At 46.3% G+C, this 16,963-nt stretch overlaps 1 protein-coding gene across 1 annotated transcript; it reads right to left on the bottom strand.

Annotated features, from left to right (window-relative positions):
• Positions 1-498: 498 nt before the first annotated feature.
• Positions 499-16,959, bottom strand: LOC310813232 (uncharacterized protein). Its single transcript, XM_083682095.1, has 12 exons — positions 16,781-16,959; positions 16,370-16,487; positions 15,566-15,668; positions 12,884-14,155; positions 10,356-10,419; positions 10,073-10,197; positions 9,606-9,633; positions 9,416-9,419; positions 8,184-8,408; positions 7,759-7,858; positions 3,172-5,829; positions 499-904 (listed from the first exon to the last, which is right to left on the bottom strand). The coding sequence occupies exons 2-12, from the start codon at positions 16,412-16,414 to the stop codon at positions 726-728; spliced, it is 4,803 nt and encodes a 1,600-aa protein (XP_083538221.1). The 5' UTR covers positions 16,415-16,487; positions 16,781-16,959; the 3' UTR covers positions 499-725.
• Positions 16,960-16,963: the final 4 nt, after the last annotated feature.

The following is a 16,963-nucleotide window of genomic DNA, read 5'->3' as shown; positions in this document are numbered from 1 at the left end:
TCTCGCCCCCAGAGTCGAGGCAGTGGGCACCCTGCTGATTGCATTCATGACTAACCTAAATCCCCTTTCTCACTCTAATACACAGCTCAATGAAGCACCTTCTTCAGTGAAACTCATACCTTCTTTACATTGTTACTACCAGGAGCCATCTTCCCCCCACAAAGTGTGTAAATCAAAAATACAGAACATCCAGTTCTTATTTTATGTATTGTGCTGCTGGGATAATTAGGGCATACTAATGATATGTGCTGCAGAGGCTCAGAGTCTAAGACGGAATCATTAAATAGAATGCAGATTAAAAACACTTGCATGCTCAGCACTATTCAAACGACCCCCCCAAGGCACAAAACGGCAACAACACAAAGAAAGAACGGCAGTGTAAACCCCCCGCCGCCCCCCCCCCCGTCCCCCCCGTCCCTATACATGAAACAAAACCCTCACAGAAACACTATAATAGGACAAGAAAGGCAAAGAGAGAGTCCAAAAGATCACTTGTGTGTAGATTAATAGAATATCTTTTAATAGCAGAATTACAAGCACATCAGAGGGATTTGTCGAATAGAGGGGGTGGGACACAAACATTCTGAAAGACACACAGAACAGGGAGGGTATCTCGAGAGTCAGGGCCTGAGGTGTCATGCCTGGGGGTCAGGCCCAGGCTGGGGTGTGGGGCCTGGGAGGGGGGGGGGGGGGGGTTGGGTCGAGGCTGGGCAGGCCAGGCTGTCTCAGTGCCTGGGAGAGGGTCTGCCTGAGGAGGGCTGGGGCAGCCTGTACTTGGCCATCTCCCGGTCCATGTCGGCAAAGGTGAAGGAGTTGTACTGGTGGTGCTGGTAGTTCTTGTAAGTGCTGTTGTCGAAAGGCTCGGGCTCGGGCTCTGGGGGCGGCGCTGCAGCCACTGCAGCCTCTGAAGGGGGAACGCAACAGAGAGGCGGGGGTTAGAGCCGTAGAACAGGCATACAAACCAACTATGAACCTCCTCCTGACACAAACAACATTAAAATAGATGGTTTGTTTTGTTAGGGGGGTGGTTTCCATTGGTTTCTTATCGTCTTATTCTATACCCTTTCCACTGTCAATAGAACAGAACACTATATGGTTCACTTTCAAAAAGGGAAATTATTTACTGTTGGAAAATTCGTCATGAGAATTGGTCCCCGCGAGTGTGACACTGCTGTGACTAATTGATAAGAAAGATTTTCAAAAGGAGGCCAATTTAAATATTCACACGTTTGACAGTACTTTATGGTGGGGCATTTCCTTTAGTGGATAAGGCTGCCCCCCCCCTACAGAGCTAGGGGACAGGGTGGTGTGAATGGCTGGCCTTAGGGGCTTCTGCTTGGAGTGGTTACTGATCTCTTTGGGTCAGGTGGGGGTGCAAAGAAAAGCGTGATCAGCTGACAGCCAATAAACAGGCACAAGAAATGATCATCAGTTGGGCAGCAAGTCAATATGAAACCAAATTCATAACATATTTCCTCCAAATGATGCAACTGTTGAAAGGGTTTTCTGCCATTGACAATCTACAACTGCAAAAGTTGTTTGTTTTCAGCAAACTAAAATTTGATATTTTTTGCAACTTTAAGCTATGGGGCAACACACATTTAAAACAACAGGCTGGAAAAAAGTCCAATTCACACCGCAATGAAAGTTCGGTCTTTTCAGAGGACAAAACAATAAAACCTTCCACATCCAAAAATCATGAGCATATTCAAACATTCATTTCATTAATTGATGACATGCTCATCCCCAAGGTTCCAAAGTGAAAGAGAGAGAGAGGGAGAGAGAAAAGAAGTGAGAGGAAACAAGTGGTGACAATATTAATGACAAAAGGTGCTTTAGATCTCAATCACTCCCGGCTTCTGTTCTTCAGACTGGAGTCAATGGGGAGGGGAGGGCGGGTAACCTTAGCATTAGCTTGTACACCTTACCATTAGCTTGTACACTGTAACCATACATTATCATTAGCTTGTACACTGTAACCATACATTACCATTAGCTTTTACACTGTAACCATACATTACCATTACCTTGTACACTGTAACCATACATTACCATTAGCTTGTACACTGAAACCATTAGCTTAGCATAACATTAGCAGAAAACCCAAATACAAAAGTGCCAAAAGAACAAAAGAGCACAATATCATATAATATCAACTATACAAATGAATACATAACACCCTGGGAGTGGCGATGGATATGGACAGAGAGAGAAAGTGAGACAAAATGGTGGAGAGAGACTGAGAGTGTTCTCTCCGTGGTAGAATCCGGAGTCGTAGAAGAGTGAGGGGGAGTGAAGGGTGAGCGGGAATTGTTATGTGCTGTTTGTGTGTGAAGATACCAACGTGAGCCAGTCAAATACCATGCATATATCCTCCTCCAAACATTCACAGTAATGGTGTGATGGTGTGGGTGGCGAGGAGACGGTAGAGAACAAGGAAGGTAGAAATCGGATGACAGGCTCATTGTAATGCATGGGATGAGGAGTGGTATTAAACACGTGTTTGATACCACTCCTCATTCCATTCCATGCATCACAATGAGTGCGTCCTTCGATTTCTACCTCCACCAGCCTCCACTGGTAGACAAGGCACACGTCAGAGTCATCACAGTTCAGGCAAGACAAATACAAAAAAGATTTATAAAATAAATAAATAATGAAAAATGCGGTCCCAAATGCAGACACCAAATGCACTCTGGGAACCTGGAGGGCCGTTTCCTAGACACAGATTAAAGGTAAACTTGGAGAATCTCCAAGAAATATGCGTTTTTGCCCAGGAGCAGGCATAATGTGTCCAGGAAAGCGACCCTCGGTGCATATGAAGAGAGGGAAGTGCAAGGCAAGCAGGCAGGGCTGAGGTGAAAGGCATGCAACGCAACCATGCACACGGCTGAATTAGCCAATTGAAAGCATGATGACGTGAAATGAGAGGCTACTTTTACTTCGCATTATGAATAGCCAGAACTACAGCAAATGAGGGGGTAAAATAAATCCATGAAAACATTTAATAAAACTATAGCTAAAGCAAAAGCAGGTATGTGTGGTAGTTTACAGAGTTTTAACATTTAACAGTAGAAGTTATGAAGAACAAGAAGAAATATGATCATCTGTGGTTGAAAAGATCCACAGAGGAGAGAGAAAAGGTTTTAAGGGGGTGTGGGTGGTGTATACCCTCAGAAGCCTCAACCGGTTCGGCCTCAGCTGGTTCGGCCTCAGCTGGGGCCTCTGCCATCAGCTCCTCTCCTGCAGCTTCGGCCACTACTGGGGCGGTGTCTACAACCTCCTCTGCAGCGGCAGCTTCAACAGACGCAGCTTCAGCTACGACTGCGGCAGGGTCTACAAGCTCCTCTGCAGCAGCGGCCTCCACAGGGGCAGCTTCAGCTACAGCCTCTGCTGCAGCCTCAATGGGGGCAGCTTCAGCTGGGGCCTCAGTTTCAGCCACTACAGCCTCCACAGGGGTTTCAGCCGCAGCCTCCACTGGGGTTTCAGCCACAGCCTCCACAGGGGTTTCAGCTACAGCTTCTTCTACAGGTGTGGCTTCTACTGGGGCCTCAGCAGCAACTTCAACTTCTGGGGCAGGGGCAGCCTCTAGGGGAGCTGCATCAGATACTTCCTCTGCAGCTGCTTGGGCCTCGGGGGCAGCTTCCACCACAGCTTCCGGAATGACCTCTGGGGCGGCTTCTGCAGCAGCCTCTACTGCGACTTCTGGAGTGGTCACTTCAACCTCTGGGGCAGCTTCTGCTACAACCTCCTCTGGGGCAGCAGCAGAGATCTCAGGGGCAGAGTCTACCAGCTCCTCTGAGCTCACAGCTGGGGCAGCTTCCGGGGCGACCTCCGGGGAAGCTTCGGCTGGGGCTGCTTCTAGGACGGGTGCGGGGTCAACGAGCTCAGCGCTCACAACCTCTGGGGTGGCTGCTTGGGCATCTTCGGTAACGACGACTTCTGGTGCGGCTTCTGCGGCTGCTTCCTCGACAACAACCTCGGGGGCGGCGGCCTCCAGAGTCACTGCAGGGGTGGCGTCCTGTACAGCTTCAGCAGCGGCGGTTGCAAGAATGGCTTCAGATGGTGCTGCTGGTGCCACAACCTCCTTCTCAGTGTCACTGACCTGGTCCGTCACTTCTTCTGCGGCCACAACCACGGCTTCCTTCGCGGTGGCTTCTGTCGTTTCCATGGCTGGGGTCGCTGGTTGAGTCTTCACCTTAACTTCCGACTTCTCATCATCAGAATCGGAGTCGGAGTCAGAGTCAGAGTCACTGGATGAAGAAGAGGAGGAGGACATTTCGTCAGCTGATGGGGCTCCGGTGGAGGAGGCAGAGGCGGAGGCGGAGGCTACAACTGGGTCAGCTGAGGCTGCAACTGGAATGTCTTCTGGCACAGGAGCTTCAGCACTAGCAGCAGTGACGGCAGGCTCCGCAGCGGCAGGTTCCACCGCAGCAGGCTCCGCTGCAGCCTCGGCGACGGGCGGGGCTGCATCCACAACTTCAGTGGCGGCATCAACCACAGGCGGCGCTGCATCAACAATGGGGGCTGCAGTATCAGAGACAACTGGGGCAGCATCAACCACCTCTTGCGTAGCGGGGGCCTCTGCTGTCACTGCTTCAGCTGGGGGGGCAACTTCGCTGGCAGCGGCCTCTGCAACTGGGGCTGCGGCCTCTACTACAGGTTCACTGGCAGCGGCTTCTACTACTGGAGATGCATCCTCTACTACAGGTTCACTGGCAGCGGCTTCTACTACTGGAGATGCATCCTCTACTACAGGTTCACTGGCAGCAGCCTCTGCAACTGGGGCTGCAGCCTCTACTACAGGTTCGCTGGCAACAGGTTCGGCAACTGGGGCTGCATCCTCTACTACAGGTTCACTGGCAGCGGCTTCTACTACTGGAGCTGCAGCCTCTAGTTCACTGGCAGCGGCTTCTACTACTGGAGCTGCGGCCTCTACTACAGGTTCACTGGCAGCAGCCTCTGCAACTGGAGCTGCATCCTCTACTACAGGTTCACTGGCAGCGGCCTCTGCAACTGGGGCTGCAGCCTCTACTACAGGTTCACTGGCAGCAGCCTCTGCAACTGGAGCTGCATCCTCTACTACAGGTTCACTGGCAGCGGCCTCTGCAACTGGAGCTGCAGCCTCTACTACAGGTTCACTGGCAGCAGCCTCTGCAACTGGGGCTGCAGCCTCTACTACAGGTTCACTGGCAGCGGCCTCTGCAACTGGAGCTGCAGCCTCTACTACAGGTTCACTGGCAGCAGCCTCTGCAACTGGAGCTGCAGCCTCTACTACAGGTTCACTGGCAGCAGCCTCTGCAACTGGGGCTGCATCCTCTACTACAGGTTCACTGACAGCGGCTTCTACTACTGGAGCTGCAGCCTCTACTACAGGTTCGCTGGCAACAGGTTCGCTGGCAACAGCTTCGGCAACTGGGGCTGCATCCTCTACTACAGGTTCACTGGCAGCGGCCTCTGCAACTGCGGTGGCAGCCTCTACTGGGGGGGTGGGCTCTGCAACACTCTCAGACACTAGTACAGGCTCAGCTGACTCTACGACTGGAGGGGCTGCATCGACAACTGGACTAGCAGTGGCTTCAACAGCGGCCTCCTTGGTAGCTGGCTCTTCTACCACCGCAGCCTGGCTTGGGGGGGTGGAAGTCGAGGCTGGTTGTGCGGTAGTTGCAGCAGCAGCTACTATTGCTTCAGCAGTGACGGGGCTAGCTGCTGGTACTGGTTCACCTAGAGCTTGTGCTGGAGAAAATCCTGTGGCTGAGAGCTTAACTGGGAAGGCAACAGCGGTCTTGTAGGCTAGCAGTGAAGCCCTCTCGTCCGGGGCCTCTAAGGCTGAGGAAATGGTAAATGGGACAGAGTGAGACTCAACAAATTATTACACCATAAGAAGTACGTTCATCACAATCGTGAGGCTTGTGCATCAATAAACAAGTGAAAACTATGAATACCAAAGATTACATAGAGAACTCACCTCCTAGTGTCCACAAGCATTATGGTTTAAAATCTGATATTTGCATTCCATATCATTAAAGTGATTTGACTGTTAAAAAAGAGGGGAATGCCCAACATAGATTTCATTAACAGTAAAATTAAGAAGTATAGCCTATAAGAAAACTTCAGATTGCAGAAGTATAAAAGACTATAGATTTGACCAAGTTTTGTTCTGTTCAGAAACACTGCCTAAAATGGATAAATACATGGTCAGTGTTTACAAGTGGAGATACTGGGATGCTTAGTGAGGCAATCAAATGCATTCAGATTGGTTTCACATTTAGAAATTACAACACTTTGTATACATAGGCCTCCTATTTCAGGGCACCAAAAAGCACTTGTGTTTAGTATTTGGTTGAAAATCCTTTGCATGCAATAACTGCTTGAAGTCTGCGATCCATTGACCCCACCAGACACTGGTTATCTTCTGTGGTGATGCCCTGTCAGGCCTGTATTGCAGTCATCTTAAGTTGGTGTTGTTTTGAGGTATTTTTGCCTTAAGTCCCCTCTTCAGGAAATTAAATGCATGTTGAATTGGATTTAAATCTGTAGACTGACTCAGCCGCTCTAGCAGTCTAGCACCACTTTTTGGCCCTGAAATCCTCCCTAGTTGCTATGGCAGTATGCTTGGGGTCTTTGTCTTGCTGTATGATGAAGCACCGTCCAATGAGATTGGAAGCATTTGCTTCTACTTCAGCAGACAAGGTGTTTCTGTACACTTCAGAATACATTCTGCTGCTGCCGTCAGCAGATACATCATCAATGAAGACAAGTGAGCCAGTTCCAGTAGCAGCCATACAGTGGCAGCATACCACCTCACAGACGAGGTGGTATGCTATGGATTTGAGGCAGTTCCTTTTATCTCCACACTTCACTACCTTTTAGCAAACTGTAATTGGACCATCTTGTTTTTGTGGCTAACTTGTGGTTTGCACCTTGCAGTGTAGCCTCTGTAGTCCTGCTGGTGAAGTCTTCTGCGGATGGTGGTGGGTGACACATTCACACCTACCTCCTGGAGAGTCTTCCTGATCTACGGGACAGTTGTTTTTGGGGGTTTTCTTAATCATGGTGAGCATTCTTCGGTCATCCACTGTATTCCTTGGCCTACCAGCCTTTTGCGATTGCTGAGCTGAGCAGTGTTTTCTCTCTTTTGAATGGTTCCAAACTGTTGATTTTGTCAAGCCTAAGGTTTCGGATAATTTTCCCAATACTTTTGGTGCCCTGAAATAGGGGGACTGTATAAAAAGGGTTGTAATTTCTATATGGTGAAACCAATCTGAATGAAAACAACATTGAATTAAAGCTGAGAATCATAGTAATTGTTTGATTTCAAATCCAAACTGTTGGAGTGTAGAGCCAGAATTTAAACAAAAAAAAGGAAGATCCAAAAAATTCCCAAAGGGCACTCTCTTTGCATTGTTTACATAATTATACTAGAGCACTATAAAAGGCCTAATTCACAGCTCTTGAAGTGTTGCCAGTCTTCCAATTCCAATCGGTGTCAATAACCTTGTATATTAGAATGAGCTATAGAGGAACAAAAGTTAGACTTGACAGCTCTGGTTTCCCAGTAGCTGGCAGACTGAAAGAGAAAAGCACTTATTGAATTTATTTGGCACAATTTAGACTGACAATAATCACATGACAATCTGGGAATTGGGAAAGAATCGAATTTTTATGCTGGAAGAAAAATGTCAGTAAAATCAAGAGAAATTTGGGTGAAAAAAGACAATGAGCAAAGAGGTAAACAACTGAAGGGAATGGTCTTACTCTTCGCCTTCTTAGATGGTGTCTTGGGCTCCTTTGCCTGGGTGCAGAATGCTGCGACAGAGGGGCTCCTCAAAATGCCCAAGCTCTCTAGCTGGAGAGACTGCACAAGAGTAAAACATGCATTAATAATGACATTTGTTGTAGATTTTACAATTAAAGTAGCAAGTGATTTACGTCTCAACATCATTGACAAGCGTTATCTCTTCCGTTAGCTAGGGAGAGGTGCCCACACCAGCTAACTGGTAGTCGGTGACGCTGTCACACACCGCAACTGAAAGTGCTAGGGTCAATCAGGACGGACACACTTGAGTTAATTTGAAGCCAAGTTTCATTGATTCAAAATCAAAACTCTGATATTGTCTGTGAGGAAACATTGACCATGTAAGTAAAGAACAAAACATTTAAGACGTTTAACAAGTAATTACCTTGAGAGACCCCAGTCGTCCTAACCGAAGTAAGGAGGTCGCCATTTTGGTGCTGCCAATATTATTTACCGTGCGGAAACACGGAAATATTGGCGTACCAGGAATGTTCCTCTGTGGTACGGTCAAATAAAGGTGACCCTGCTGCTGATAGTCAACAGGGAGACAGTAACGTACTTCATGGCCCTGTATTAATACTCCGAAAATGCAACCTTTCTTTCTCCCTTTCTTGGACAAATCACAAATCACGGATATGATTTGATAACGACCTGATCAGCCAGAGGAGGATGGGTCCCCCTGGGGTCCTCCTCTCAAGGTTTCTTCCTCTGAGGGAGTTTTTCCTTGCCACTGTGCCCTATATTTTTCTCCCCTCTGGGGAGTTTTTTCTTTGGCTTACTCCTGGTGGTCTATGATTTGGTGTTAGATCACTTTGTTTGTATTGTATTTATTGTTTAGTATTATTTTGTTGTGAAGCACTTTGTGACATTTGTCTATGTAAAAAGCGCTACACAAATAAAATGTTTTGATTGATACATACAAGTAATGCAGTAAGTATGCAGCCTTGACCAATCTAATCGCATTCGTAGATTAGTGATCACTTGAAAAGAGAGAACAGCGTCCAGATACCATATAATGATGTACAGGCACTGCTCATAGCTCATATTTGTTAAATTAGTCAATTCTAATCAAATTTAATTTCTTGGGAATGCCTCAATGAAAGCAAACACCAACTCCAGATCTATGCCACTCACTCTTGAACTGAACTCAGTCACTGAAATACATACATCCTCTCAAATGCACAATTCCTGCAGTTTCTCTTGCTAATTTTAACTTCAATGTACTCGAGTTCACATTTCTGTAAGACCCGCCCCGCCCCCCCAAAGGTTGCGTGTTAAAAACAAAACATGTACCATCCTAGTTGTCACTGAAAACAGTCTGCAAACACCTGCTCATCCAAGCCTTATATCCTCAGAATAGTCACATGTGAACATACGAAATCCAAAATTATGATGTCTTTTGAGAAATCAGGATGTCCAACTGTACAGTACAAAAAAGCAAGTCTACACTTTGATACTCAATAATGTTAAATTGCTTTGGAAGACGTATACAACAAGAGACACGTTGAACAAATATTGACCAGAGTTTATTTTCTGCAACAATCAGCTCATTCCTGGATCATTCTATGCAAAAGCATATTTTACAGCTCTAAGCTCATCTCCTCCTCCAGTACTAACACATCTAGGTTTTATTTCACATAGAATTTCTGGTTACTGGGACAGCTCTATTCCCACATTGAAAATAAATGGAAAAGGATTTTTTAAGCTTTGACTTGACACAGTATGTCATTTAGCAGACTTCCACTTCATAGACCAGATGCACAGGAAGGAAAAGCAACGGTAGAAAAGTTGACAGGTTGACGTTTACTTGGCAGAGGTTTCTTCCAACTTGGGCTCTGAATAGGAAGTGAAAAAGAAAATGTAATGAGAAGAAGATTCATGCATCAAAACGGTAATGACAATTTCTACTGTGATTTAAAAAAAAGGGGGCCCAAGGCCAACTATGGTCATATTTGAATAACATGACAAAGATGCATCCTTCCTTCCACCTTTGAAGCAATCACTGATCTACCATGATTGGATTAGTCAAAGCAAGCTTTTCATTGCACAGCTTACACCAATCAAGTAATGTCAGACCAGTTATTTCTTTAGAGGAAGGAAGCATGCATTCAGGTCGAAATCCTAACTTCAGATCTGTGCGCGTAATTCCAACTGTCATGTAAATCACGCATTTAGGTCAATGAGAGATTTGCACCGAACATTGAGTTCCACATGTCCATGAAGTCAGGATTTCAGCCTTACAGGGTATTGAAACAGGGCCTATCCAACACTCACCTGTGAACTTGAACTCTGGGAAAGCTGCAAGGTCTCCACCACCGTAGAGCCTCTGGAGTTTAACCATCTCCTCTGACAGGGCCTTCTGGTATTCAACACCTGCATCTACCATACCACCAGCAGCCCTGAGACAGGGAGAGGGGGGGAGATGAAGGAGGGAAAGAAAAAAGAAAGAAAGCTCATGAGAGAGAGAGAGACAAAAAGAAAAAGGTACAATGACAGTAAGAAGACAGAGGATGATAGAACACCAGTTTCTGAGCCAAAATGGCATCTTGTCGCTTACTTGCTCTTTGCGGAGTAGTCACGGATTGAATCCAGGAAGAGCTTCTGGATGGGATCCAATGAAGCTGGGAGTTTGAGAGAGAAAACAACAATTATTTCATATTCGTCGAGAGACTTCGGCCACAGCCATGCATGTGGAAATCACGTTCCCCTTTGGCTTTGTTCGAACATGATAAAAAAAATAATAAAAAAAAAATCACATCACATCTGTGACTGAAACCCTCATGCACAAAACAGCGACCTGGGAGTGGTAGACACAGTAAAAGGTATCTACAGGGGTAAGAGAGGAAAGGATTGAGTGTGAAAGGTCAGGTAACGGGTTAGGTGGCTGTGAAGTGTCATGCCAAGGCTACACATATGTGTACACATACGAGGAGCTCATAGCACCACTTGGCAGACCTGGGTTCTACAGTGGAAAGCAACATGTCCAATTTGAATCCCCACATGTAACTACTGTACATTTAACAGTCAAATTCAGCCCAATATGCAGACTGTTAATTCATTCCCCATTCAAATACTGGATTCCACACACAGCAACTAGAGTGCAAACTCAAACTCACTGAGTGAGTGCATTGATCAAAAGGAGGGGAAAGGAAAGTCAACATTTCCATTGTCATCTGATATACAGCAAACAAATACAGACCAGGTGAGGCAATCAATTACAGATTACTGATATCATGCGACTCCCAGGGGAAAAGTGTGAGAGAAATTGAGAGGAGGGGAGGAGATGAAGAATCATGTCAGACCCTATTTAACAGTGTAATTCCCTCAGCTGCTGCCTCAAACTGGGGCAACAAGAATAGCCAAAAAAGCTGGCAAGTAGAACCGTACTCTTAGCATTACCTTTGACAGTACACAGTAACCTTCTAAAACATTTATAAAAAAATAAATAAAAATAAAAAAAACAGTATGTTGCCAAAGCTATAAAACAATATACATTTGGGGGAAACATCTTTATCTTGTAACAATATTTGGATGAGGTGGGTGGAGAGGGGATGAAATTGAAGAGTCATGCACAGGGCTCTAAATTGAGATCAGTTTGACCTGGAATTTTTTATTTGGGAGCACCAGTGCGACTGTGACCATCGTCAGAAAATGACATTCATTCTCTGTTGGCATGAATCGCCTCCTCCTTTTCAAATGCCTCAAACTGAAGCTTTCGATTGGTTAGGTAACATAGGGGGAAAGGAGATGGATGCGTCTGTTTTATAGAAACACCCCTTTAGATTGACAGAGAGAGCAGGTTTGTTCATTCTTCCCCCTATCGCATCTTTAAATATTTTAATAAGTTTTAACAGCAGTGAAACGACTGCAGAGCACACAGCCCATTTTCAATTAACATTATAAGCCAACAATTCATTTTCGGTATACTTTTAAAAAAGTATTGTTTTGCAAGTTTTTTCCGGAAACAATCCAAATATAGGGCTTGCGTCTGAACTTCATAAGGCATCTCTAAAATGGCCATAATCTGAGGGGAAAAAGAACAAGTTTGAGAGACGATGCGTCCAGGCGGGCAGGTTAGTGAGGGTCTACATGTACACAGAAGTGATGTGGGTAACCAATACCAGCCAAAATGGCCACATATTTAGAACTGGATTCCATCCACTTTGCTTCTCTGCAAGTCTGCTGTCATTCATTTTAGTCACCCCTCATATTTAGCAGTAGTAGGCTTACAAAGATGTACTACACCAATCTGTAGTGTGGTTTACTGAAACCCCTGTTTTTAGGGGTTGGTCCTAAATAGTTTTTGGGTGCTCCTAAATTGTAGTTTGGGAGCACTGGTGCTAACAAGTGAAAACGGTTAATTTTGAGCCCAGGTTGTGCATAATAAGAACATAATTGGCAGGTTAAAAAACAATTGAACATAACGATAAGGAGACAGAAAGGGAAAAACTGAGAAGGAAAAGTAGACATCGAGAAACAAAAACTTGCAGCGAAAGAGATGAGTACTGAGAATTTGAATGACATGGCATAGACAACAGGAAAATGCAGAAGATGATGCAGAGCAAAGCAAAGCAGACCAGTGCAGTGTAGGCCAGACCCCATTGCATGTGATGATGCAGTGCAGAATACAGATGAATGCAGTGAACATGCACCAGGTGTCAGATGGTCAAAGCAACACAGTTACACATTAGGCCACGAAGGCACAATCCCACAGGGACCCAAATGCAGAGGGAGAAGGGAGGTGAGAGGCGCGGGGGAGGGGGGGGGGGGGGGGGGGGTTGAGTGGGTCTTGAGTCTACATGGCTGCAATAATATAGAAATGAGGTAGTTTGAGGGATAAATAGCAAATAGGTTATGTTATAAATAAGCCCACTACTTCAGTAAGCCAATGAAGCTGCGCAAAGCCAGAACAGAAAGCGCTTGTCGTCATATCAGGTATCCTTACAAGTTATCCTTACACTTACAGTAATATTATTCACAGAAAATGGAAATGAAAATATGACTGTTGGTAGGTAGACTGTAGGGTCCACAGAGGGGAGAGAGAGAAGGGTTTGTGGGGGAGGGGGGGGTGTGGGTGGTGTATACCCTCAGAAGCCTCAACCGGTTCGGCCTCAGCTGGGGCCTCTGCAATCAGCTCCTCTCCTGCAGCTTCAGCCACTACTGGGGCGGTGTCTACAACCTCCTCTGCAGCGGCAGCTTCAGCTATGACTGCGGCAGGGTCTACAAGCTCCTCCGCAGCAGCGGCCTCCACAGGGGCAGCTTCAGCTACAGCCTCTGCTGCAGCCTCAATGGGGGCAGCTTCAGCTGGGGCCTCAGTTTCAGCCACTACAGACTCTACAGGGGCTTCAGCCGCAGCCTCCACAGGGGTTTCAGCCACAGCCTCCACAGGGGTTTCAGCTACAGATTCTGCTGCAGCCTCAACAGGGGCGGCTTCAGCGACGGCCTCCACGATGGCTTCAGCTGGGGCAGCCTCGGCTACAGCCTCGACGGGCGCTTCAGCCACGGGGGCAGCCTCCACTGGGGCCTCAGTGACAGCTTCTGTGGCAGCAGGGGCTTCGGCTGCGACCTCGGGGGCAGGAGCAGCCTCCGCAGCTGCGACCTCTGGGACAGCTTCAGCAGGGGCTTCCGCGGTGGGTGCTGTGGCCTCGGGGGCAGCTTCGACAGCAGGTGTGGCTTCAGCTGCAGTGGCAGCCTCCACTGGGGCTTCAGCAGCAGCTTCAGGGGCAGCGGCCTCAGCTACAGGGGCGTCAGCTTCGACTACAGCTTCAACTATGGCTTCTACTGCGGCTTCAACCGCGGGTGCAGCCTCAGCTGCGACCTCCGCTACAGCCTCCACTACGGCTTCCACTGCGGCCTCCACTGCGGGTGCAGCCTCGGCTACCGCCTCCACTACGGCCTCCACTGCGGGTGCAGCCTCGGCTACGGCTTCAACTGCGGGTGCAGCCTCGGCTACGGCTTCAACTGCGGGTGCAGCCTCGGCTACTGCTTCAACTGCGGGTGCAGCCTCGGCTACTGCTTCAACTGCGGGTGCAGCCTCGGCTACAGCTTCAACTGCAGGTGCAGCCTCGGCTACGGCTTCAACTGCGGGTGCAGCCTCGGCTACGGCTTCAACTGCGGGTGCAGCCTCGGCTGCGGCTTCCGCTGCGGGTGCAGCTTCTGCTGCAGGGGCGGCGGCTACAGCTTCAGCCACAACGATTGGTTCCGCTACAACAGCTTCGACAACGGGTTTAGCAGCGGCTGCAGATTCTGCAGCTGCAGCAACTGCTGCTGTGGGCACATCTTTCTTGGGGAAATCCACATATGTCCTGTGCTGGACAAGTTTCTCTAAATCGAAGTATGTTTTGGACTCTGATTTTTCTAGGACGGAGGAGGCAAACAGATGAGATACATTAATCAAATGTGCCATGTTATAGACTTGGACGTCAATATGCCCCACCTTTGCTGTTAAATCCTCCAAACATTGGACAGAACTTACCCAGCAGCTTCCACACAACAGGAATGCCTTGCAAGAATTTTGGAGAATGTCCCTTTGAAAGACAGTGTATCGACTAAAAAAGTGCCAGTTTGTAAAAAAAAAACTGGGCACAAGAAATTCCTTAACCAGAAACCGTACAGTTGTATCAGGGACATACTAATATCTGTATTTGTAGCAGCATTATAAAAAGGCATTATTTCATCATGACTTTTGGCACAATACTTCATAACCGTACAAGTATAGTATTTGAGAAAGATCTGATCATCTTACACTACGGAAATCTGTGGAAAAAGAATTCACATTACATCTTTCTTTGCCGACACCTGCTGAAGGAAAACGTTTTTGGCTCATTTTCATCAATTTGGCTAAATAACATCTGAAAAGGCAATCAATTGGTCAAATGGTGGTACAAGCACAACAAAAAGATATCTAAGGGTCACGCTTGGAATAAAAAAGCTGAAAAACTCAACCAAAGTGAATGAAACCATCTTCTAAAAGGATATCAGATTCTCTCCTAGGGCTGTTACTCTTCCATGGTCATTTCTGGCTGGAACGTTGGTTTAGCATCAGCATCCAGACCGTCTTCAACATGACTTATTATTATCAGAAGTTCATGGTCAACTTTTTCTTCTACGTGACTTCATATTGATGATGGTGAAGGTCAATCTTGAGTGTTTTGAATTTAAAACAAGTTCTTGCAGGATTCTCAGTTGGTTATGGAAATATTTCTCAGAAAACCCTGAGTAAACACTTCAAAATAGGGCACCACTAAGTTAAGTAATTCTATTTTTAGCTTGTCCTAAATGTTTCTTCCAGAAAAGATGCACATTTGCTGTAATGTTAAGCACTATGTATGAGTCTCATTGCTGGCACTGTGTGTCAATCCTCCGGGCTGCTTCTTGACTTCTAACTTCGTCAGAATTGTGAGACCGGATCTTGGTTGGCTTCTTATGGAAAGTATATTAACAAAGTACATAGCATACTGTTTCAATAGGGTATAGTGGAGATCTTCGCCTGATTCAGAAGGTGTTTTCAACCATTTTACCACTGCAAATGTTAATCTTATCATTAAATCTTCAGAGGATAGTGTTTGAAAAGTCCAAGAATATTCCCATTTTACAAGGTTCAACTTCTTATAATGAGGAGTTTCAGTCTAGATAATTTCAGTGCTTGTACCACAATTTGAGAACTCTGTTATTGAGAATGAGGTGTAACGTCTATTTGAATGTTATGATATTAAAATGAATATCATAAAGTACTTTCTGACATGAAATACACTGTTCAAAACCTACTTGTGCCACTCTTCTTGGGCTTCTTGGGGCCATTAGACTTGGTGCAGAACACAGCCGCTGCAGGAGCTCTCCTCAATGTGTTCCAGCCTTCTGCCTGAACACACTACACACACACACACACACACACACACACACACACACACACACACACACACACACACACACACACACACACACACACACACACACACACACACACACGATGGTGACCAAACTAAATTGGGGGTGTATGTCGGTGCACCACGTATAAAACATTTTTGGGGGTGTATAGGGGCACCACGTATGAACTAAATGTTCGGGTGTATAGGTTCACCTCGTATGAACTAAATGTTCGGGTGTATAGGTGCACCAGGTATAAACTAAATGTGGAGGTGCATGTAGGTGCACCAAGGGTAAACTTATGCATGTTATGTTCAAAATTCCCAACACGGGCATTAGATAAGCGGGCCGCGTGCGCTACAGTGCCAGTGGGCTGGGCCCCAACGAAAGTTGACATTGCTGCTATGACTTACAGACAGGATTTCTTAAACAGATCAATTATCAAAAACTACATCGACATAATATTTCTTAAAATTGACAATCTCCGTGCCTATATGCAAGTGTTCATAAATGGTTTTACTTTGCACAGTCGCGCCAGCCGTTAGCTACCTAGCTAGGCTAGATGCTAAATATGCAAAGCACACAACATCGCTATGTTTTTTTACTGAACAAATCACGTTAAATGTTGTTTAAGGACTTCTTACAACAACAATCATATGCCACACCTTGACCAATTCCTTAAGTATGTGCATGACATTACATTACCTTGAGAGAGCCAAGTCGCCCAATTCTGAGCAAGGAGGCCGCCATCTTGGAGCTGTCAGAATCCTTCCTGCGGAAACACTGGTTTATGCTCTTAGGACCCCCGTCCGCGTGTGCGTCTCTGTAAATAAATTATTATGTTATTGTATTCCATTCAACGCTTTATAGCACAGAATACTTTACTTTATCAACGACATCAAACTGCTAGATAGTTCAGTTTGTGACAACTAGCTAACAGCTGTACTGCACAATAACTGTGCAGCTCCACAACATTTTTAAACCACATCTGCAACTGCAACACTGACCGTTGGCTATGGTATGTGGATTATATCTGCTCTCTTCTTACTCTGATTCTTAACAAATCTGAACTCAGGGTCAAGCTGACATTGACATTATGCCATGAAAGTTTACCACCTTATCAATGAAGTTCAGGGGTTCCAGTAGTCATGAAAGGCAGCATAAACAAAGGTTCGATCTCTGCTGGATACGTGCTCTTCTGTATATTAAAAAAAAATAACAGTATATTTCAATGTATCTTTCGGGGAGGGTAAATCTTGAAGCGCCCTGCTCCTGCACCGGTGGTCACAGCTAAGGATC

This window comes from Argentina silus, assembly GCF_951799395.1.
Source record: "Argentina silus genome assembly, chromosome: 12".
Lineage (NCBI taxonomy): Eukaryota > Metazoa > Chordata > Actinopteri > Argentiniformes > Argentinidae > Argentina > Argentina silus.
Note: the sequence above shows the minus strand (reverse complement) of the source record. Positions and strands in the feature narration are given on the sequence as shown.